This window comes from Chiloscyllium punctatum, chromosome 6 (genome assembly GCF_047496795.1).
Source record: "Chiloscyllium punctatum isolate Juve2018m chromosome 6, sChiPun1.3, whole genome shotgun sequence".
NCBI lineage: Eukaryota > Metazoa > Chordata > Chondrichthyes > Orectolobiformes > Hemiscylliidae > Chiloscyllium > Chiloscyllium punctatum.
In genome coordinates, this window is record NC_092744.1 from 74313259 (window position 1) to 74339111 (window position 25853).

The 25853-nt window shown below is 40.9% G+C and overlaps 1 protein-coding gene across 4 annotated transcripts in view; it reads right to left on the reverse strand.

Moving 5' to 3' along the window:
• The window catches only part of LOC140479074 (rho guanine nucleotide exchange factor 4-like), a 474075-nt gene that overhangs the window by 296893 nt on the left and 151329 nt on the right, over positions 1-25853 (reverse strand). The window contains exon 1 of one of the 4 annotated variants that reach the window (XM_072572910.1): positions 8076-8360. The exons of the other annotated variants lie outside the window; for them this stretch is intronic. Within the exon in view, the coding sequence (XP_072429011.1) occupies positions 8076-8114 (39 nt within the window). The 5' untranslated portion in view covers positions 8115-8360. Of the gene's footprint in view, positions 1-8075; positions 8361-25853 lie in introns of those variants that run through there. 4 annotated transcript variants of the gene reach the window in all.

Genomic DNA, 25853 nt, shown 5'->3' on the forward strand with positions numbered 1-25853 from the left:
TCTCTGCTCCACAGAAAACAACCCCAGCCTAAGTAGAAACTTTTCATGACTGACACACTCCAGCCTGAACAACATCCTGTTGAACCTCCTCTGCACCACCTCCAGTGCAATCACATCATTTCTTTAGTGTGGTGACCAGAACTATACACATTACTCCAGCTGTGGCCTAATAACATTATAATACAGCTCCATCATAACCCCGTTGTTCTTGTATTCAATGTCTCGACTAATAAAAAGCATTAATCTCACATGCATTCTCAACCACCTTATCCACCTGCACTATGTCTTCATGAATCTATGGGCATGCTTACCAAGGTCCCTCTGATCCTCACTACTCCTCAGGTCCCAGGTTCCTATCATTTATTGTGTATTCACTTGCCTCGTTACTCCTAAAAAAAACTACACACTTTACACTTATCAAGTTGAAGCTATATCTGCCACTGTCTGCCCATCAGACCATCCTGCCTATACAGTCCTGTAGCCTAAGGCCTTTTTCTTCATGATATATCACACCATCTGCAAACTCACTGATTAAACTTGCTAAATTTGTGGCTAGATAATGAATTTACGTTATAAACAGGAAGGTTCCCAGCAAGAAACCCTACAATATAGCAGTGAACACTGGCTTCCAGTCAAATAAATGATCTTCAACCAGCACACTCTGTCTCTGACCAGAAAGCCAATTTTAGATCCAATTTGCCAAATTGCCTTGGGTTTCAAGGGCTCTTACATTCTTGAACTGTCTTCCATGTGACGCCTTGTCAAAATTTTTACTGAAACCCATCAACACTACATCAATTTCACTGCCCTCAACAACATATCTAGTCACCTTCTCAAAATATTCACTCAAGTTTGTGACACGTTTTCCACAAGAATACTTTCCTTGATTAATCCATGCCTCTCCAAATGGAGATTAATTCTGCTCCTCAGAATCTCCATAGGTTTCCCTACCACTGATGATCGACTGTAATTCCCTGCTTGATCCCTACCAACGTTCTTGAATAATGATACCATATTAGCTGTGTTCTAGTCTTCTGACAAGTCTGCCAGAGAGAATTTGAAATCTGCAATTTTCTCCCTTTCCTCCCACAGTAGCTTGGGATGCAGCTGAAAAGGGCTGGGGATTTATCCAAATTATAGCTTGCTAAAGTGGCTAAAATGTCATCCTCTCAATGATTAAGGTCTCCTCCTTAATTTACAAAACTACACCACCTTGTTCTATAGTGAATACTGACGCAAATTGCTCATTCAAAACCTCACCCACATCTTCAGGTTCCACACACAAATTGCCACTTTATTCCTAACCCTTGTCCTACTCTTTCCCCTGTTAACCTCTTGCCCCAAAATTCTTATAAAATATCTTTGTTGCTCATTCCACATTATATCCAATAGTACTTTTTAAGTAATTATCCTTTTTTCCACCCAAAAGAATCTAGAAGGTAGAATTTCCCCCATTTTTTATTCATTTAGAGGAGAAAGGTATCCCTGGCGAGGCAGCGTTTATTGCCCATCCCTGATTGATTCTTAATGCACTCTAAGCAATCACATTGCTGTGGATCTGGAGTCCCATGTAGGCCAGACCAGGTACAAATGGCAGCTTCCTTCCCTAGAGGACATTAGTGAACCAGACAGGTTTTTCCAACAATCAACATGGTCATCATTAGACTCTTTATTCCAGATTTTTTTATTGAATTCAAATTCCACCATCAGCTATGGTGGGACTCGAACCTGGCTCCCCAGAACTTTAATTAGATCTCTAGATTAACAGTCCAGTGATGATACCACTGAAGCCATTGTCTCCCCAGTTGCAGTTCAAGCATTTTGTTGAGTGAGTCTTATGATTCTTGGTCTATCATGACTTGGAGTTTTGTTTTCACATGATCTTCCAGTCTTCACCTCTTAATTACACAACCCAGTTCTTGTGCACTTTTCTTGGGAAGTCATGTAATGGTCGCTACTGCCAGGACCTTCCAATGTCATGCCTGTAGTGCTATATCTAAAGCCCAGCCACACACAGCAAGCTGAGAAATAGCCCTCACACTGGTGCTCAACTGTTATGACTGGATACAAGGCACAGAAGAAAAGCTGAGCAATCTCTCTTTTTCACAAAGACTTGGAGATGTTGGGGGATGGGCTGTTGGAGAGGTGGGTAACCCATTTTCCAGTGGACTACCAAAGAGGAGCATGCTGCCAGAGCCAGGTGACTTGCTCATTGATTCCAGGCCAGACCAGTGCTGTGATCTGTATGAAAAGCATCAGTAAAAACTTCAATGATCTGCACTGCTCAATGGTGAGTGCTCCCATATCTCTTTGCAACCTTACACTCACTCTAACTTTGCCACTGCAAGCACACATTTCACTCTCATCAACAATAAGGCTCTGCACTATGTGCATCATAACCACTCAATGGTCCTCACCCACCTGACCCTTCCAAATTACTAATGCTCCCTGCATGCTGCACTTCCTACACACTCACTGGGGTCACTTTATCATCATTCATGCATCATCACTATCCATTTCTATCCATTTCAATCATATCCAATCCTCCATTTATCTCATGTAAGAAAAACTGAACTCCCCCCCCTTAACTGATATCTTACAGCCACCCAACAGACTTAACTGTAACTTCTGGACCGATGGAACCTGCAGGAGTGACCACGGCCAAATCCACAGGTTTCAAGGGCGCGGATCCCTGGACCCGGGTAGGACTGAGCACCTGACTGACTTTGGTCAACCACTGGGACTGGAACTGGATCAGTCCCTTAACTGACTATGGCAAAGTCCCTTGACTGACTGCAGTCACCCTTCACTCCACTAAGCACTGTAGCCTTTTAACTTACAGGTGTGGACGTTTGCTTGAAATGCATGAAATATATTTGCTGCGTAAACTGCTGGCATTGACATAGCACAGTTGCCATAGCAATATGTCCAATGCCTCTCTCACTAACTGATTGACTGTTCAGTGCTCTCCACCATAACAAGCTACTTGCCTCTTCCTCTGTGCTAAACAGCAATAAAAGCCACGATGACTAGCAGCCTGGACTGAGCAATAAAGATTGTGCACCAAAAACAGCAATGTGGCCCATAAGGAGGCTGACAGCCTACAAGTCAGTTCTGAAGTCAATCAATGTGCATTTAGAAAACAATGTGAGGTACATAGAGGCTAGCAGCCTCCAAGTATGGGCAGAGTGAGTGAGCACTAACAAAACAAGCTAAGAGCCGAATGATTCACGTCCATGTGAACACTAAAATCTCCCTGTGTAGCTATAGGACATGCACATCTGTGGTTACAAGCAAAGTGTTCTGGCAAAAGCATGTTAGTCATAGGCTTTCCTGCACTCACGGACTTTGCTTCAACACACTTTATGGTAAAAAATTATTTGCTTAAAGACATTTTCCAAACATCTTCAAATTATTTTTGTCATTATCTTAATTCTGTATCTTACGAACCAACAAAAATAATATTACTATTTCAACCATCCTATCCTTTTTATGATCTTCGAGACCTTTTACAAATTTTTTAACACTCATAAAAATGATCTTGATTTATGCTAAATGATCCAGTTGTTTAAGATGATAAATAACTAAAATTTGCCTAATTTCTACTTTGGCTTATCTTGCCCTTAGTTACGATGTGGAGGTAGTGGTGTTGGACTGGAATGAACAAAGTTAAAAATCACACAACACAAGGTTTTAGTCCATCAGGTTTATTTGGAAATACAAGTTTTCAGAATGCTGCTCCTTCATTAGGTAGCTACCTGATGAAGGAGCAGCACTCCAAAAGCTAGTACTTACAAATAAACCTGTCGGACCACAACCTGGTGTTGTGCGATTTTTAACTCTGCTCGGAGTTATTTCTTTAGTCACTCTTAGAAGTCAGCCTTAGCTCAATGGTAGTGCCACCACCTGTTAATTAGGAAGATGTGAGTTCAAGTCCCTCTCCAACAATGGAGTACAAAATTTAGCCAAATATCTCAGTACAATATTGACTGAGGGTGATAATGTCAGATGTGGTATCTTTCAAATGAGACCTCAAACCAAGGCTTTTTCTGCTTTCTTAACTTATCACATAAGATCTTCTGTCATAAACAGGGGAGTTAACCAACATCACTGAAACAGACTGGGTGTTTGTGGGATTTAGCTGCAATTAGATTCACACTCAACTTACATTTCTTCTACCTAATAGTAGGTACAATTTAACTGCAAAGGATTTTGGATCTTTTGCATGGTACAAACTAAATGCAAGCTCTTTTTCTTTCTCTTCATGGTGATTGTTACAAATCTGGTTTGTTTGTAGTTTGTGAAGAAGAACTCTCCTTTCTAGCCCTATTTGGCTAGCGGCTGAACTTGCTCCACCATTTAAGAGTCCCAATTCCAGGTTTCACACAGAATGGAAGATGTAAAGGTTCCATCCAAAATCTCGAGATGTGTCCTTCATGCCAATTTTTTCATTTCAGACAAATATTCCTGAACCAAGTTGTTTCAAACTGAAGGGGAGAATGAAAAAAACTAATCTGCACCAGGAAAGGGATTTATACCCCAACAATCTCCTTTGTATCCATGAGAGAGCAGAGTAGTTTCAGCACAAACCCTTGTTCAAAAGCACCAATGTACAACACACCAATGAAAATGTCCACAAAGGTGTGTTTTCAATATACCTTTGTTTGATTGTTTAATCAGTTAAGGGTAGGCAGCAGTAAATTTGCTTAAAATGCAGTTACACATACTAAATACAAATTAACATTTATCAATTTGCGAAAGAGACACCATTGAATTTGTTGTTTGGAATACATCACATGAGAGTTTGCAAGTCCACTGGTCACCAAACAACTTACATGCATTTATCTCTGATTTGAGTACTAAGTGCTGATGAAATCTAGAAAAACAATGTTGCATTCTTGAGCCAATTTACATAGCTGAGTTCAATAAAATAAATGGTCCCGGACTTGAAATTAGTACAAAGTACTCTAACTTAAATTTCTTTCATATGATCAAAGATAATCCCTTCGAAATATAGCACGAATCCTCATGTCTTCGTGCCTCATTGAGGATGCTAGTGATTTTAATTTTTAAAACGAGTATCAAAATAAAACAGCACAAATGTCAGAGTATGAACCAACACAATGGTCACACTTGTTCAAGAGAGATCTTGCCCTCTGATATTGGTGAGTTTTGAGAAGATTTGTACCTCAGGTTGAGGTTCTGGATGGAGATTTGCTTGCTGAGCTGAAAGGTTTGTTTTCAGACATTTCGTCACCATACTAGGTAACATAATCAGTGAGCCTCCGCGTGTTTTCTATTTGTGTGTTTAGGTTTCCTTGGGTTGGTGATGTCGTTTCACGTGGTGATGTCATTCTCTGTGGTGATGTCATTTCATGTTCTTCTTCTCAGTGGTGGTAAATGGGATCCAAGTCAATGCGTTTGTTGACAGACTTCTGGTTGGAATTCCATGCTTTTCAGAATTCTCACGCGGGTCTCTGTTTGGCTTCTCCTAGGATGGATGTGTTGTCGCAATCGAGTGGTATCCTTCCTCATCTGTAGGTAAGGATACCAGTGAGAATGGGTCATGTCTTTTTGTGGCTAGTTGACGTTCATGTATCCCAGTGGCTAGTTTTCTGCCTGTTTGTCCAATGTAATGTTATCTTAGATATCCTCCATGATATATTTGTGCCATGGTGTCTGCAATGGAAATAAGGTGTCGGTTTGGGAGCAGATGATGTCTGACAGATTAATCAGGGAGCTTGCCTTCCTGTAACAAGATGCACTTTTACACACATGTTGCAGTCTGCAAATCTGAATAGTTTTGGTGGAAGCCTACAGAAGCTATGTGCAAAATTTATTTAATAAATGTAAAGTATCAGACAATAAATCAATTTTGATTTCACCAGCACCAGCTTAACACAAAACTAGTACATCTCAGTTACATCATCTCTGTGAAATGAATTTCCTTCACATTCTGCTCCACAGTAATCCTTGATACAAATTTCTCTTTGCCCAGCAACAGCTGATTCATTCGGATAACACATGCCTAACCTGACATGTGTTGTGGTTGCCTGGCCAAGGTAGGGTCCCTACACATCCCCTGCCCTTATAGTTCAGGTGTACATGTGATAAAGGTCGCAACAGATGCTGTCAAAGGAGACTGAGTCATTTACTGCAGTATGTTTGACAGAGGATAAACAGTGCTGCTACTTTGTGTTGATGATAAAGGGAATGAAAGTTGAAGCTGATGAATGGGTGTTGTATGTTATGGCAGCCTAGCCTGTTCTGGCATGAACAAGCCTGTTTTGACTGGTGACAGGCCTTCTATAAAAGCCCTGCCCATTCAATAGAATAAACAGTATCAGCCGATAGCGAGTCAAAATATGGTACGTAAAAGCATTCATACTTCTATAATGAGGTATTGACAACTCTTACATCTTACAGTATCTGCATAATAGAAACAGAATCTATCACGTTTATGTGGTGTAGAGGCACTAGTTTTAGCTTCCGATGGGTCAACTCTCCAGATGTGAACTGTTGCCAATTCTGTGTACACACTGTACCTGTCATAGAGTCAGAGATGTACAGCATGGAAACAGACCCTTCGGTCCAACCCATCCATGCCGACCAGATATCCCAACACAATCTAGTCCCACCTGCCAGCACCCGGCCTATATCCCTCCAAACCCTTCCTATTCATATACCCATCCAAATGCCTCTTAAATGTTGCAATTGTAACACATCCTCTGGCAGCTCATTCCATATCCCTCTGCATGAAAAAGTTGCCTCTTAGGTCTCTTTTATATCTTTCCCCTCTCACCCGAAATCTATGCCCTCTAGTTCTGGACTCCCAGACCCCAGGGAAAAGACTTTGCCTATTTATCCTATCCATGCCCCTCATAATTTTGTAAACCTCTATAAGATCTCCCCCCAACCTCCGACGCTCCAGGGAAAACAATCTCAGCCTGTTTAGCCTCTCCCTGTAGCTCAAATCCTTCAATCCTGGCAACATCCTTGTAAATCGTTTCTGAACCCTTTCAAGTTTCACAACATCTTTCTAATGGAAAGGAGACCAGAATTGCACGCAATATTCCAACAGTGGCCTAATCAATGTCTTGTACAGCCGCAACATAACCTCCCAACTCCTGTACTCAATACTCTGACCAATAAAGAAAAGCATACCAGTCTTCAGTATCCTATCTACCTGCGACTCCACTTTCAAGGAGCTATGAACCTGCACTCCAAGGTCTCTTTGTTCAGCAACACTCCCTAGGACCTTACCATTAAGTGTACAAGTCCTGCTAAGATTTGCTTTCCCAAAATGCAGCACCTCGCAATTATCTTAATTCAAGTCCATCTGCCACTTCTCAGCCCATTGGCCCATCTGGTCCAGATCCTGTTGTAATCTGAGGTAACCCTCCTCGCTGTCCACTACACCTCCAATTTTGATGTCATCTGCAAACTTACTAACTGTACCTCTTATGCTCGCATCCAAATCATTTATGTAAATGACAAAAAGTAGAGAGCCCAGCACCGATCCTTGTGGCACTCCACTGGTCACAGGCCTCCAGTCTGAAAAACAACCCTCCACCACCACCCTCTGTCTTCTACCTTTGAGCCAGTTCTGTATTCAAATGACTAGTTCTCCCCGTATTCCATGAGATCTAACCTTGCTAATCAGTCTCCCATTGCGAACCTTGTCCAACGCCTTACTGAAGTCCATATAGATCACATCCAAACGAGCCAAGTTTGAGAGAGAGACAGAGAGAGAGAGAGTGAGAACAAAAAGAGAAACGCTGTTGTCCTGCAGTTCGATAATCAACGTTGCGATGTGTTGTTTACCAGTGGGATAAATCAACATGTCACAACAGAGCAATGTGGGAGCCACAAGACATCGCAGCTTCTAAACCTCCGTCTCTGATGGCCACAGTGATCAGGCCAGCGCCCTCTCACCGACTCACAGTCCGGAAATCTGGGAGCATGCCTGAAAGAAAGAGGCAAGCTCCCCGTTCTATCGCTCTCTGAACACAACCTTGGCAGCATTCCCCGACTCGGGAGACTGCTAGCAAACTTAACATGAAACAGCAACTTACCTTGAACAGTGTCCGCATGAAATAGATGACACTGAGCATTCTTTTCCTGTGAACATCAGAAAGTCTGTCTAAGAAACATACACGGCTCGTCTCAATTGCCGACCTCCTGCTGTCCCTTCGTTAGATGGTGTTGATTGTTACTATTTTGGACGGACTTAGTCCTGGAGCTTGTGCGTGAGCTGTGCCAGGAGCTTACATTAAGGAGTTGCATAATGAATAGAGCTTATCTGTTTCCCCTTTGCAAAGCAGTTGCTGTGTGCAAGCGATGCGGGGCTGGGAAAAAAAATGTGCTCAGTGTAATCTTATACAAATTTAAGATTGTGGTTTTGACTGAGCATATAACTCAACTGCAGAAAACACAGTCTGATGGAATGTGAGCGACCCGGTCAGAGAGAGGCCGTTTTATACAACTGGGAATTTCATGTCATTATATTTTAAGGAAGTGATTTAGGAATTATTGCTGGGGCTAAGGTGTGTCCCGTTTTATGTTTAGGTGTTTTACATGTCGGTAGATGTTGGATGTGTGTGTCAAATTTAGAACATTATCCAAACTAATTTCTGTAGCACCTTTCACAACTTTAGCTCTCCCTAAGTGCTCCACAGCTAATGAAATACCTTTATACAGTCGCAGTGTGTAGCTGATAATCTGCACATTGCAAACTTTCACCACCTGCATGGATTTGTTTTCGCGGTGTAAGTGGAGGGAAAAGCATTTTTGAAGAAACTTTGAAAAACGGTCTTCAAAATCGTGTCATGTGTTCGATCCCATACCCCTGTGCGAGCATAACAGGGTTACATCAAACACCTTATTTGAATGGCACCACCCAGGCCGTGTAGCAATCCCGTAGTTATGAACTGGAATGTCAATATAGATTTTTGTGAACAAGACCTGCAGTGGGACTTGAACCTCTGAGTCAGAGGTGGGAATGCTCACTACTGGGTCAGTGAAAACATAGTCAGCCTTATTACATTAACGCTGTCAATATCTAGTCCATATAAAACTTTGAACAGAACTAGAAAAACATAGCTCCAATTCATCTTCTCACTGCCGCCCATTTCCAGCAAAATTTATTTGATTTGCATTCATTTGTTCAAAAAAAAGTCTATGGTGATACACCTGGATGGCAGTACTGAGTATTTTACTGAATGTCCGAACAATGGGTATTGCCACTTCCTCTCAATGACTGTTATTGTGGCCTCAGAATTACAGAATGGTGCCAATTTTGTAAACAGTACCTTCTTTGTGAGATTCAACAGAGGCGTTCAAAATTACCAGGAGGTTTTACGGAGTAAATGGGTAAGAACTGCTTCCATTGGCAAGAGGGTCAATAAGCAGACAGAGATTTGAGATAATTGGCAGACAACGCAGGGAGAGAGGATAAGAATTCCCTTCATACAGCGAAGTGGCCTGATCCCGAACATACTGCCTGAAAGGGTGATGGAACTAGATTCAATAATAACTTTTGAAAGAGAATTGGATACATGCTTGAAAAAAATTACAGAGCCTGGGAATACAATGACTAATTTGACAGCGATTTCAAAGAGCAGACATATGATGGGCTGAATGGTCTCCTATTCTGTATGATTTTATAATTTTTTTTATTAATTCATTGGATGCGGATGTTGCTGGCCAGGCAACATTTATTGCCCATCCCTAATTGCCCAGAGGGCAGTTAAGAATCAACCACATTGCAGTGGGTCAAGAGTCACATGAAGGCCAGACAGGGTAAGAATGGCAGCTTCCTTCTCTAAAGGAGAGTAGTGATCCAGATGGGTTTTCCTGACAGTTGACAATGGATTCATGGTCATTATTAGATTCTTAATTCCATTTTTTTTAAACTGAATTTAATTTCCACCATCTGCTGTGACAGGATTCAAAACCAGGTGCCCAGAATACTATCTGGGACTCAGGAAAAATAATCCAGCAATAATACCACGAGGCTATTGGTTACCCTTATTTATAATTGTCAGTGATGGAAGAACATGCAGTCTGAGAGTCTATCTGAATCTAAATAGTTATAGACAAGTGGTGATAGGGAGGTGGGGAGATGGAGGACTCAGTACTGTGACATGGTCGAGATATAGTATGAAGACTGAATCTATTGAAATGCTTACGACGTTGATAATTTAAACATGAGCAGGAGTTAACATATTAAAAAATTGCCAATCATGTTTGTCTTTCTTCTTAATTATATATTTTGAGCTGTAAAAAACAGTTAAATAAAAGGATGGGTAAGGAGCAGACCCATGAGGTCACACACTGGTTCAGCAGTGCACAGCTTTCCACAGAATTGTTTGTGACTTTGGTTCAGTCAACTGGGAAGGTGCCAAATGAGGCAACAGAGAGTCATGTCTTCTCATAGGGAGGGAGAGAGAGAGAGGAGGGCATAGACAAGTAAGTCATGCTCTGCAGCCTGCACACACCTTTCTGCAGTTGATTACAGGTTCAGATTGGCAGAAGGCCTGGGGCAGCTTTCCCACTTTCAGTCCGTCAATTACAAATGGCAAAAACATGTCAAAGGAAAGTGACTTCTTATTAACATTAAGGCAAGGCTCAAGTCTCATTCTTCTAAATGATTTTTTTTTTACAAAACTATAAGTTGTTTGCCTTTTGAAAGGGGCAAATGATGAAAGTAGCAATTTTGTTTTCATTAATGAAGAAAACTCAGTTCAGCAGCCTTTTTATGCTCAATTAAAAGATTTCTATAAAGGTCACATTGAAATGTTCTGTCAACCTTTGTTAAGTCAATTTATAAAAAAATAAATATTGTTATGAATTAAAAATGGATTGTAGGAACTCATTTTGGAATCAAGTTTGTTGGCTATGCAGCTATACTTGATAGCTTGTACAAATCTGCAGCTTCCATGAACATATTTGTGCATTTAACAGGCAAGCAGTCAATGCTGTAAAACAGAATAGAGAGCAAAAGTGCCTCCAACAGGCAGAGAAGTGTTGGTGCGATAAAAATGCTGTTTATATTCAGGCAGTCTGTCTCAGAATACCTACAGTGCAGAAGCAGGCCATTTGGCCCATCATGTCTACAGTGACCAGTGAAAGGGCGTCCCACCCAGACCAACCCTCTACCTTATCCCTGTAACTGTGCATTTCCCATGGCTAGTCCACTGAGCCTGCACATCATGGTGCAATTTAACATGGTCAATCCATCTATACATCTTTAGACTGCAGGAGGAAACCCTTTCAACTATAGGGTGAATGGGAATCGAACACATATCCCTGATACTGTGAGGCAGCAGTGCTAGCCACTGAGCCACTAGTCAAACCTGGAAACCCAAGGACAGGAACAGCACCTCATTTTCTGTTAAGGCCTTTTGCAGCCTTTGAAACTCAACTTCGTGTTAAGCAACTTCAGAGCATGGTGATTATCCTCTCTCTTGATTACAACCCCATCCCTGTTTGGTTTTGCTGGCTTTGCATTCTGCACAGCAGACATTTTCTCCTTTTCACACCTATTATTTGCAACGATTCTCTCTACATCTCCTTTACTACTATCAGTACTTTTTTGTCTTTTGTTCTGGATACCCTCACCATATGTTCAACATGCTCCTCCTCCAACTCTGCTAACAGCATCAAAATCATCACTTTCCAACTTTTTGCAGTTCTGAAGAGTCACACTGGATTTTAAATGTTTCTCTCTTCACAGATGCTTCCACACCTGCTGAATTTCTCCAGCATTTTCTGTTTCTGTTTATAATTTCTAACATCTGCAATGTTTTACTTATATTTAGGCGATAACATGATGTTGCTCAATTGTGAGTAATTTCCATTTCTTTTGGGTCCAATAGTTACATTTGATGTTATTTAAATGTCCCAGGTTCAAGTCATTTGAAAGAAACTTCCGATCCGTTCAAGGTAGAAAGTTTGATTTTAGTAAGAAAAAAATTGAAATCATGGTTTATACAACTAAGGATGTCCAAAAGTGTTTGAACAGCCAATGAAGGACCTTTGAACTACAGTCATTGTTGTAATGTAGATAAAACTGATGACAATTTGCACACTGCAAAGTCCAATAAAAAAATGCAAATACAACCAAATAATCTATTTTAATATCGTTGTTTGAGAAATAAACATTGGGAAATGAGACAATGGGAAAAACTCCTCTGTTCAGGCATACTAAGAACGGAGAAATCAGGTGCATACACCCAAATGTGTTTCTGTTACAAGACTCTCAACGTGAAAATTAAAATATCCTGCTCCTCAACAACTCTGAGGAAAATGGATGATGCGGAGTGATATTAGCACCCTTTAAGTGAAGACATAAATGAAGAAAGCACCCATCACCTGCACCATGCCTTCCACAATCCAGCCACTGAACACTATGAGGATTGCAGTCTGGGCTGCAGTACAGCCAAACAGCTTCAATCGTAAGAGATATCTAGTATTGTTGTAATAAAACCAAAACTACCAGACTCCAGACAGCAGATGATCCTAGGGTGTATGCTCAAACAGAAGCTGAGTTCCGGCTCACTGGCCATTCTTTCCTTCTATAAATCAAATGAAAAACAGACCTTCCATTAAATTTTCAAAAAGCTTCAGCAGAATCTTATAGGGTTATGAATGACATGTGCTACGGTGAGATATGTGGGAGAATTAGGTGAGAATTATAGCAAGGCCGTTCTTAATGTTAGGAGTATCGCACACCCCTGTTATGCACTTTTTGGGCGGTGTGCTAAGTTTTTTTCTAGGTAGCAGTGAATTAGTATATAAGGAGGATTACAGCTTGTTAGACACCTTATTAATGGTTCAACACCAGCTGTATGCCAGCCTCTAACAATCTACTGTACACGGCACATCTCTGATCCACTTACAGGATGCTTCTGCACTTCAATGTTGCAATACTAGATATCTGTATGATGCTGCAGCAAGGATACTGTGCACTCAGGGGTATGCCATTCAGCTCAGGAACAGTGCCAGGCTGCATCTCTGGGCTCTTTCCTCACTGTCATTGCACAAACCAATCTGAATCTGCCCGATGCTCACAGCATATTTGCCTTGCCAAGCTATGTTGCACCATATTTACCAGGCTCACATTACTTCTGTCTTGCCTTGCCACTTGGTGCAGACACAAAGACAGGAAACTTGTCATAGTCATCAACAGGCCTCTGTCAAACCAAGGGGCTCGCATTCAGTCAGGAGGTCCCAATGCAGTAATTCAAGGGCACCCTCCAATACTAGGTGCTTGGACATGTTCAGTCAGCCATTTGGGACAGTGAGTTAGGATGCTGTTCACGTGAGAGGTGAGCACCTGAATATTGGGCAGACTGTCACCAAAAGGGACAGGCTGTCATAGGGAGAGGATGAGTAGTTAATGAGGCAAGTTCAGTAAGTTATAGCAAGAAAACCCACCAGCCCTCACAGTGGAAAACCCTCCTAAAAACTCAATGGAACTCACACTTAGCAAAAAGAGAGTCTACAATTCATCCTCAAATAAATCTTTTAGCCATAAACCACTCCCCCCATGACATCAAACGCAAAACAATGGTCTTATTTGCCATACAACTGTGATGCCTATGATCCTACATGCTTTGGAGACTTGCATAACTTACAGCAGAAACCTTAAAGCACTATAGGAGTATTACCAGGCAGTGCCTTTGCAAGATCCTCCGAATCTGGTGGCAAAAGTGACAGTTCAACAGCAACATCTTCTCCCAATCCAACTTGCCGAGAAACAAGGAGCTAATCACTTAAAACCAACCATGCTGGGGAGCATGCTGTATGTATTCTCCCACCAGACTCCTGAAGGTCTGTTCCTGTTTGGAAGAGGTTACAGCAGGAGACATTAGGATGATGGTAGAAACACTCTGGTACCATCTTTTGTACATTCCTGATGATCACAAAAGCCCCTGGCTTTTTGTCAACCAAAATGGAGGAGCCTCAATTGGGAATTCATGATTTGGAGGAGCCAGTGTTGATCTGGGTGGACAAGTTTAAAATCACACACCAGGTTATAGTCCAGCAGGTTTATTTGGATAAACCTTTTGGACTATAATCTGGTGTTGTGTGACTTTTAACTGTGTCCTCATTTGAGAAGGCACGGAATGCATTGAGAGATTTGGCCAGGACTGTCCAGAGCAGAATTTGAGGCATCAGAGGGAGTTCACAAACTTTCAGGACAACCTATCCACCAACCCTTCAACCAGTACCCACTCTCCACGTGTGACCAAGTCTGCAGATTGAACATTGTACGTAGCAGCCATCTCAATACCAGACCTGAAGCAAGTCAACGTAGGAGCAAATTACTGGATCCTGCAGACACTGGATCCTGTACTGAAAACCAAAAAAATTAGAGATCACAGCAGGTCAAGCAGCATCCATGGAGAGAAAGCAAATTAACATTTCAAGTCTAGATGACTCTTCACCAGACCGGGTCATTTAGACTCAAAACATTAGCTTGCTTTCTCTTCATGGATGCTACCTGACCTGCTGTGACCTTCAGCAATTTTAGTCTTAAGCAAGTCATCTTCACTCTCAAAGAAATGAATCAGAGAGAGGGACAATAAAATTTGCTTCTTACTCATTTTAATGCACGCTTTTCAGGGAGTACCATTATTTAGTAAAAGGTTTTTGGCAAACCTTTTAGAGTTAATTTGCAGACTGATAACTTTGAAATAAATTGGACTGAAACAAATCACCCGATTAATTAAATCATGACAAAAATCATGGGCATTTCTTTTGGCCCTTTTTTCACCACAATAACCAGAAGTTTTCATGAAAGAAATGCCCTGAAAGTTCCATTTCATCCTGATTATAGGCATGGAGAATCTTCTTCAGCTGAATTGTGCTAACAGCTAATTTGCTTTTTGTCTGCAGAAGAACCTTCATGAACAAAGATACTTGTGTTGCAGATGATTGGCACTACATCTGAGTTTCTTAATGCAAAATTTGCTTTGTTTCCCAGTATTTCAGGGGATTTCTTTACATTAACCCAGGTTATCCTCCTTTTGATAATGTCAGTTTAATATTGTTAGCTTTACAATCCAAGTAATTAGTATAGTTATGGTAAACCAGAACTGGAGCATTGACATTTATAGACACAGTGCAGATGAAGGGCACATTGGCTCAGAAAAAAAGGGAGGAAAGACATAAAAGAAAGACTGACATAGCTTTTACATAGCATTTTTCATGACCTCAAGAGGTTCCAAAGCGACTTACAGCCAATTAAGTACTCAATTATTGTAAAGTATCAAAAGAATTTCTTTATATTTAGTTACTCTAGAATGGACATAAATATAATGCTCAGTGAATTGATGAAAAGCTGTTTAAAGGAGTTTTTGTCCTTTTTGTTTATGCAGTCTCCAGTGCTGAACAAAAAGTGTTCAGAAAGCTGTATTTTCAGTTTGGTAATGTTAGTCAATTCTGGTAAAGCACAGAATAGCCAAGGTCTTTTTCCTAGGGTGGGCGAGTCCAAAACTAGAGGGCATAGGTTTAAGGTGAGAGGGTAAAGATTTAAAAAAGGATCTGAGGGGTAACTTCATCACGCAGAGGGTGGTGCATATATTGAATGAGCTGCCAGAGGAAGTTGTGGAGGCAAGGACAATTGCAACATTTAAGAAGCATCTGAATGGGTATATGAATAGGAAGCATTTACAGGGATATGGACCAAATGCTGGCAAATGGGACTAGGCCAGATTGGGATGACTGGTCAGCATAGACAAGCTAGACCAAAGGGTCTGTTCCTATGCTGTATGTCTCTATGACTCTATCTCGTTAAAATATTAAAGTAAGGCTATTTCTTGAGGAGGCTGCTGCCTGAGTAACTTTCAGGTCCAAATAGCCCCCTTTTTGTTTGGTTTAACTTGTTGTATTCATATTTTACTTTTATTCTTCTTTCTAGATATTAAAGGTATCAGACAAAATGAGAACAGTGCGGGAAAATGGTGTTGAGATAAAAGATCAGCCATGATCTAGTTAAATGATGAAGGAGAATTGATCCGTGGAATGGCATTCCTGCTCTTACTTCCGATGTTTCATATTTTTGGTTATTTTTCCTTGCTGGATTTCTCCAATCGTTGAACAGAATGGGCTGCCTAACAATTTCTCTGCACCAGGAATCCTGGACATCCATTCACAGAATGTCACACTTCATGAGCAGAACAACTGCTTTAACCTGGACAAATACATACACCTGTGATTAAATTGAACTGAGTTCAAGATTTCCCGGTCTAAGACGTACAGTCTTTCTGTTAATTCACTATACAGCCTGGTAAAAGGTTACCCTTTTCAGCATTTGCAGCCCTCATTATCACTGCATTAAAATGACTTCCTGTACATACCTAGGAAATGCACGTATTTTCAAGCTCTTGCAAATATTTGTTTCTTAAAAAACAATTCCTACATTTTGATTACAATTTTCATCTTTGAAACTTTTATACAAGTGCATACAATGTAATTTATACATCCAGGAAACTGTGCTGTACTTTGAGAGACAGTATTTTACATTCTGATGTTATCTCATAAATTGTAATTTTTCAAAATTTATTAAATATATGTTTATAGTAGTATGCACAGGACAGATATCAGGTTTACATTATCATGTGACAAGTTAAGGTCACTTCCTGCTAATAAAGAAATCTTTTACCAGATAATAAAGAAATCACTACCAGATTGAGAAAAATAATTAAAGTTATTTTAAGCAACCTGTAATAGGGTTAGGGTAGCGTTAGGACACGTTAAAACACATCTCTGAGACAGCTGGGAATTGAACCGAGAACTTCAGGCCAAGAGGCAGAGGCACTCCCACTGTGCAACAAGATTCCTAGCAAGGCAATTATGCGCTGAGATTAAAGCAGTGCAATGTATCTCCAGTAATAGTGACTGTGAAGATTTATCTCTGGAAGCTAACAGACACACAACAGCTCTGTAAACTGATGAATTATTTATTCTTGTATTGATTACTTTTAGTCACATGGCTGTGCCTTATTGCTTTCCCGATAATGAATACAAACTGATTGTGAAGAAGTTCTGTACTCTGAGCTGGTCTCATGGTGCTTTCATGTGTGCGGCTCGATTTTTGCCAGGTGCTCAATTCAGCCATAATCATGAACTATGCCACTTTAATGGGAGTTGTTGCTCATTAATATTTGGAATAGAATGTATGCAAAACAATTCAGTGTTATGTATATGATAATTTTGATGTCATTCACTAGTAGTTGAATATTCTAAGGTGCCGTCATGAACAGTCAATATATTTAAGGATATTGGAGAGAAATTGAGAAAGCAGATGGGAGAGTAATTTACAACATGGAGGGAGATGCTTGCTACTAATTTCAACCTACAGTAAATCATTCAGTGACACTACATCTTAAACCTAGGCATGGAGCTGGAGAAGTTTACAGACTTAACGAAGAATGATATCATTAAGGTCCCACAAACTGCAATAGAATAGTGGCCACACAAACTGATTTTGTGATTTTGGTTGAAGGGTGAATATTGGCCAAGATACTAACAGAATTCTCCTGCTCTTCTCCACATAGTATCATGAGATCTTTAACAACTATCTGAAAGGGCTGAAGAGATTTTGTTTTAACTTTCCATTTGAAACTGACACCGCCAACAATGAAGTACTCCCATAACACTGCAAGGAAATGTCAGTCTGATTTATGACACTCAAGTCAGATTTGAACCAACAATCATTTAAGGTGAAATTACTAGAAGTGAACCAATGCTGATACTAACTGAACTAACCAAATTCTGACTAAGTTCTTTTTTATTGTCCATGTTTATACATACCTAGAACTAAACTTCAGTCACTGGTAACGGGTCATTAACTTAGAGATAGACATAATCTTACACTGTTAGCAAGAAGTCTTGCCCATTAACAGTGCAAATCAGAAATCAGGAGGGATACAAATGTACTGGGGGTGGTTGACACAAAGCGAAGTCTAGATTAGTGGTGCTGGAAAAGCACAGCAGGTCAGGCAGCATCTGAGGAGCAGGAAATAGATTGATTCCTGGATTGAGCAGATTGTTTTATGAGACAGACTGGGCTTATTTCCACTTGAGTGTGGAAGAGAAAGGGCTGAATTGATTGAAGTGTAAAAGATTCCAGATTACCCTGATGAGTGGAAGTGGTAAACCCAGAAATAGAGAGCAAAGTTTAAAGATTAGGTGTCTCCCTTTTAGGAGAGAGATGAGAAGATTATGCAAATTTGGAATTCTCTACCTCAGAAGGCAGTGTAGTTCGACTCTTTGAATAGTTTCAATGCAGAGACAAGTGGATTCTTGTCAGGCAAGGGAATTGAAAATTATTGTGTGTTGCTGGAAGTGTGGAAATTAGTGCACAAACATATAAGCCATGATCTTATAGAATGATAGGTAAACTTTGAAGGAGTGACTTGCTTAGTCCTGCTCCTAATTCATATAATTGTATGCAAATCTGAATAGACATTCCCCACAATCCTTCTGGCTTCCTTTAATAAGCGCCTGCTGACAAAGTACAGTCATTAATGTGGTTGCTCAGAATTATTGCTCTGCCACAGAATAATCCTGGCTTTGTTAATGAGTAAAACCAGACGTTTAGAGCCATAACACCCATTCAGTCAGTCACGTTTGAGCAATTGGCTGTGATAGTCACTGGATTGGGCTGTGGAATTTCAGAGTTGAAAAGCTCACATTTGCGTGACTGTTATGGAATTTTAACTCTATGCATGTTTTACTTGTAAAATATAAAAGATACCCAAAGCAAAACCCAGCCTGATAGACAGGCTTGGCTGTCTGATGGATAAGGAAAATTCAAGGAAAGGCTGCAGCCCAGGTTTAGGAAAGTTTTGTAGAATTGAAGTAATGATTTGGTGGAGGGTTTAAGAGGGAGGTGTGGGGATGGATGGAGCATAATTAGGCTTTCAGTGATCACTTGGGGACTGTTTAGTCATTTGAAGAGTTGTTGTTGAACGTAATGGGGGCAGGAGTTATGGATCACGGTCAGATCTACTGTGCAGTTATTTCAATGCCAGATCTGCTAAGTTTCTCCAGCACTTCCTGTTTTCATTTCAACTGACTGACTGCATCTTGAGAAGTGGATTGATTGCCTCACAACCCCTATCAACACGCTTACCTTACTTCCATTCAAACCAAAGTGGGTGGATTTGAGCTAGGCTAGATTCCTATTTCAGACCTTTGCATTTTAATCATCCAATCACACAAACACCAGCCATTTTTATGGATTAAAAACATCTCACATAGATTTATAATACAGTATGGCATGAGTGAGCTTTTCCAGATGTTACTGCATATGTCAAACTCAATGGTTAAAATAGTGTAAGGATTGTCTGAATTTTCATGAGTTGCTTGTGTAGTTTGGTTTCTATTATCTCATTACTCACACAATGACTGTTGTTTGATTTGTATATGCTGACTGCAATCACTTTATACACCCAGTGTTGCTTAAAGTTGCAGTTGGTGCAATTTGCCTCTCTACTAACCTGTGGGAGTGAATCATCCACAGGTTACTTGTCAAGAGAGAAGAATAGAAAGCAGAATAGTGATTAGCTGACACCAAACTTGGGATTCCAGGAGATTGTGAAGAGATTGGAGCTCAAAAGCATTCAATGTGTTCAAGCACTCACGGACAATAAACTTATAGTGATCTGTATAATTAGCGTTTAATTTACTGTGTATATAATTATATTTTAGATAGCTATAAATGAAAACTTTGTGAGTTGATGCTGAATCTGAAATGAAAATATTAAACTATATTGACATGTAAGTAAGTGTCTTGTGGGACCATTTGACTGCCGTTTTGCACAATGCAAGCTCCTCACACTTCATAATGTGATGAATTCATTGAAGCCCTCTTTGGTTCTCACTGCAGCTTTAAAACCAGTCCTTACTCTCCCTGTAATCACATTGTTGGATTATTCCCTTTTGATATCTCCATTTTGGAAACTTTCCTCCACATTGCAGGTGCTAGATAGTCAAAAAATTGTTGTTGCTCCTCAGGGCTATTGCTTGTTTTGCTTGAAGGACCCTGCTCATGATTGAGAAGTGAGATGGAATATTCATGTAGATTATTAGAACAAGCAGTTGAGCCTCATTTGAACATTTCAGCAGAATAACTGTATACCCAACATGAATCCCCAGGTATCAATGTCAGATGAGGTATCGAGTTTCTGTTTTGAGCCAAGCTGAAAGGTTTACTTGTCTGGTGAGAATGTGAAGGAAAATATTTTAGTGTGAATGGATGGCACTGTTGAATTAATCGTAGCTCAATTATCTCCATAAACAAACCAGTCATTGCTTGGACATCAAAACGGTCCCAAATGACGTTGTCGCCTCGGTTCTAAAGGATTGTGCCTTCACTCTGAGGCTGTGAACTCAGGTCCTAATCTCTCCTACTAGTGGAAACCTCTTCTCGTGCCCACTCTCTTCAGGCCTCTCAATATTCTATAAGTTTCAATCAGATTCCCCACCATTGAATACAGACCTAGAGTTGTCAATCACTCCTCATAAGACAGCCCTTCATCCCCAAGATCATTCTTATGAACTGCCTCTCCCTCCACCCCCACCAATGCCAGCACTGACTTCTGTAGGTATGGGGCCCAACACTGCTGGCAATACTCCAAATGCGGTCTGACTAGAGCCTTATACAGCTTCAGCAGTACATCCCTGCTTTTGTATTCTAGCCCTCTTGAAATGAAGAGCTGAAAAATGTGTTGCTGGAAAAGCGCAGCAGGTCAGGCAGCATCAAAGGAGCAGGAGAATCGACGTTTCGGGCATAAGCCCTTCTTCAGGATGCTGCCTGACCTGCTGCGCTTTTCCAGCAACACATTTTCAGCTCTGATCTCCAGCATCTGCAGTCCTCACTTTCTCCTCTCGAAATGAAGGCTAACATTATATTTGATTTCCTGACTGCTCAACCAAACTTGCATGTTAACCCTGAGAGAATCCAGAACTAGAACTCTCAAGTCCCTTTGCATTTCAGATTTCAAAAGCCTTTCCCCTTTTAGAAAATAACCTATGCCTCTATTCTTCTTACTATAACTCTCACTGTTCCACCTTGTATTCCATCTGCCACTTCTTTGGCCACTCTCCCATCCTGTCCAAGTCCTTCTGCAGCACCCCGACATCCCCACTTCCACAACACTACCCATCCCTCCACCTCTCTTTCTGTCATCTGTAAACTTAGCAATGATTCCCTCAATTCCTTTGTCCAGATAATTAATACATAATGGGAATTGTGGTCCCCACGTGGACCCTGCACAACTGTACGCGTTATGGCTGCCATCCCGAAAAGACCTAGTTATCCCTGATCTGTGTCTTTTGCCAGTCAGCCAATCCTTTATTTATTCTAATACCTTGCCCCTAACATCACTTATCTTTTCTTATTTAGCAGTCTCCTGTGCATTACCTTGTCAAAGACCTTCTGGAAATCCAAATAGATCACATCCACAGGCTCTCCTCTGTCTCACTTACTCATGGCCTCTTCTACATTCTAAGAAATCTACAGATTTGTCAGGCATGACCTCTCCTTGACAAAGCCATTTTGACTCTACCTTACTTTACCATGACTTCCAAGTACTCCGCAATCTTATCCTTCATAATGTACTCTAAAATCTTACCAATGACCAAGGTCAAGTTAACTGGCCTAGAATATCCTGTCTTCTGCTTCTGCTTCTGCTTCCCACCCCTCTTAAACAGGGGTGCCACATTAGCTGTTTTCCAATCCTCTGGAGCCCTACCTGACTCCAATGATTCTTGATAGATCACCACCAATGCCTCTACAATCTTCTCAGTTGTCTCCTTCAGAAGTATGGACCATCCAGTTCAGGTGATTTATCCATCTTCAGACTTCCCCAGTATATCCTCCTCAGTGATGGCCACTACGTTCACCTTTACCCCCTGAAAGTCTTTAAGTTCTAATATGTTGGTATTGCTAGCCAAGCACAAATACCATGGATGACTGGTGGGGATTTTTCCACAACCGGATGTACAGAAATGAGCTGTTTGTCACCGACTCAAAAGAAAGGACTAGAAATTAGGCAAGATGCCCCTGGAAGGTCATTGGGGGGTGGGGGGTGGGGGTGGGCAGGTTATGTCCTGCACGAAATTAGAAATGGGCTAAAACCGGCCAGAACTGACTCCTACACATTTGTCTGACATCTACCCTAGGGCCACAAAATAGGGTGGTTTTAAGACACACAGACAAACCTTATACAGCAACATACACCACGAATTGGTACCAGTAGTGTTAATCTTTTCAGAATCCAGTATTCATTATTCAGTGGGGCGTCATGGTGTCTCAGTGGTTAGCACTGCTGCCTCACAGTACCAGGGTCTCAGGTTCGATTCCAGCCTCGGGTGACTGTCTGTGTGGAGTTTGCACATTCGCCCCATGTCTGCGTGGGTTTCCTCCGGGTGCTCCACAGGCCAAAGATGTGCAGGTCAGGTGAATTGGCCATGCTAAATTGCCCATAGTGTTAGGTGCATTAGTCAGAGGAAAATGGGTCTGGGTGGGTTACTCTTCAGAGGGTCGGTGTGGACTGGTTGGGCCGAAGGGCCTGTTTCCACACTGTAGGGAATGTAATCTAATCAAATCGATGCCCTTCCCACTTCAGAAATGATCCTTCTATTTGACCCGTTGGCTATGAGGATGGAAAACAGGGTTGACATGGGGAGGCCAGACTCAGGACACTGTAAAAGTGATATGTTGAATTATTTGTGTATGGAGTATGGGCGTCCACAGTCAATACCCTGGATTTGGCTAATTTAGTAATAAACTCAGACTTTTAACCCAGCTACTTAAACAAGCCTGGGATTTTAAAAAAAATATCTGGACAGTTGGCAAGATGTTGACAGGGTTAAAAGAAAATCAGGCAGACACACACCAGGTAATGGTGCTAGGAGGGCATGCCAGGATCATAAACAAGATGTAGGATTCTATGATTCTATGATCGTATTCTAAGATCATTCGGGGAAAGATAGATGATGACGGTAATGAATGTGCTCGGCAGAATAGAACGCTGTACTGTAAAACTGCCAGTAGATGCTCAAACAGTTGAGGGAGAACCTCGAGCAGGCTAAGCAAGGTCAAGTCCCATCTGGGATTAGTGTCGAGTAGATAGAGCATTTGTTACATGAGAAGAAACCTCCCCCATTATTTCAAATTGTCAGTTACAGCAGGGAAGACCATGGGGACACAAATCTTCAATTGCAATGTTCCAAATGTTCGAAAACATTATCTGCACTCTCCCTGCAAACTGCAAGCAATATGCAGTAAAGCACTATTGTACTCCACACACACCTCTGGACTACTTTGAAACCTCTGGACTACTCTCCCTTTCCGCCCCAAACTGGGCATCCCTCCATAATTTGGTCCCAAACCACAGTCTGATCAGAACCAAGCCCCAATGATCTTTCTCATTCTTTACTTAAAAATGTGTTGCTGGAAAAGCGCAGCAGGTCACGCAGTATCAAAGGAACAGGAGAATCAACGTTTCGGGCATAAGCCCTTCTTCAGGAATCTTTCTCATTCCCCTAGTACTACACTACCTGCTGTTTTCATCCATCATGGCTACATGAATCTATTCATTGAGTAACCAGAGGATGTTTGATGATTGTCACCAATGTAGTTGAAACATCTCTCTCCCTACCTATTGTTCACACAAACACCTTTTATTCAACAGTAGCCAATGAATAGCATTCAAAAGTGTACCCATGATTAATTTATTTCCCATCTCCTCATTCTATGGGTATTGAGATCGATCATCACACCTTGACTGTCAGCCAAGCTAAAATCAAAAATCTCCATTCTACATTGTACTTACATAATACCTTTACTGTACAAAAATGTTTAATAATTCTTCCTAGAGATGTAATAAAAACATACAAAATGTTTGTCAATCGTGCCAAAGAAACTGATGCTTGAAGGGAGCAGCATAAAATTTATCAATGAGATGGGAATAAGTGGGGCTTTAATGGATAGGTGGAAGGTGGAGAGGCAGAGGGCAGGGAATCGATAATTAGAAAAAACTAGGAGAATCAAAGGTTTTTTTTTAAATAAGATAAAAGTTCCCCTGAATGTTAAATGAATATTAACTAGGAAACAGTGATATAAAGAAAGATTCTTTTCAGGCTCTTCTGTCACAGGAGGCTTGAAATTGTCATTTAGAAAATATTGAGTTGCAACATTTAAATTAAAAGGATTTCCGATTTCAAGACCTGGTTTTCCGATTGGCTTTCTCATGTCTGAGGAGGGCAATATAATTTTGCCATAACATCGATTTCCTCCTTACCTTAAATGTTACAGAAATGCTTTTCCTTCTACGATGTGACTTATACAAATGTACTCAAGAAGCTCAGAGCTGCAGGTTCAGCTATAAGCAGGTTTCAGAAATGGGCTGCATGATAAGGAAGTTCTGGCTAATGTGTCAGAAAGCTGCCGTTTACAGAAATGCTCATGTTGTGACGATATTGCTATGTAGCCAAGCACTAACAAAGACTGTTCCCCAATCAAAGCTTCACATCCCAGAAAACATTATATAAAGCTGTCAATGTGTCAAAACAACAAGCTGAGGAACATAAATACAGATTGGGTCAAGAACTTGGCCTTGTGGTTTGTTTATAGTCATAGAATATGAGAGTCTAATTAGGAACTGTTTTCTTCTGAGTTGAAATGACAGGTTTATATGTGATGGAGTCAATATTATTCGAGGAATGACCACACTACTTCTTTGAAATATGCATCTCATAACTTCATCGTCTATCAAGGCAAACAACTTCCTAACAACCAATTTTTTTTCCATGACAAACGCCATGTTTAGGATTCAAGTTTCGTAGCAACATTACAACTGCTCACTTCTTGCATCTAGCTCATGGCAATGGTCATAGATGTTAGACTGAATAGAAACTCCAGAAGGTATATCCAGATTACTCCAGATTATCATCTTCTTTGTGCACAGAATCAATTCAAATATATTTTTCCAAAAGTGCCTGAGAGCTGTTCTAAAAATGGTTTATTCAAATCTAGTGAAGCTTTGTTTTTAGCACAAAGAATAGCATTTGGACGTTAAGTTTTATTAAATAATTGTTTGCCATTTTGCCTTAAGTAATTCTACCACATCACCCATTCAGCCCTGAGCCATTCCCTCCCTTGCATAACATTCCTATTTCATGCTATTCCACTGTTTCCATGCCATCCCCCATTCCATTCTGTCTATCTCTCCCATGCCATCCAAATTCCACCCATCCCTCTCATTTCAACCCCAAGGAAATCACTTCTCCAGTCATGAGAACTTGATTATTGGGCTCCCCTTATCTTCCACTGCTTTCGATCTCCAGCAACCTACCACCAAACTCACCACTGTAACCACCATCAAAGGTCAGCTGCCACATGTGCATCAAATGCTTCAATCCTCCATGCCCTTGTGTGCCAGGCACTGCCCACAAAATAAACTCTTAAACAGATTTTCAATATTCAGTTCAAGCTGGTGCTCTTTGCCTTAGTGTAGTCAATGCTAACGCTGTCTCTCACTCAATCTGTCTCATCTCTCAACAATGCTGCAATCTACCTCACTAATTCAAAGATGCCCAAAGATTCTTTCATCTTTTCCCCAAAATGCTACATCCAGGTTGTCCCCCTTTTCATTTTCCCCTTTACAATACTCGTGATTCCACTGTCACTCCCCTGTTCCTCTGTCTCCTGTTCTGACCAGAAATTGTCCTAATGATTGGAGATGTTACCTTCCTTGCAGTGCTCAGAGTACAAGATTCCCTCAAAAATAATGCCAAATAAAATTAAAAACTTGCCTGATTTTCATCGATTA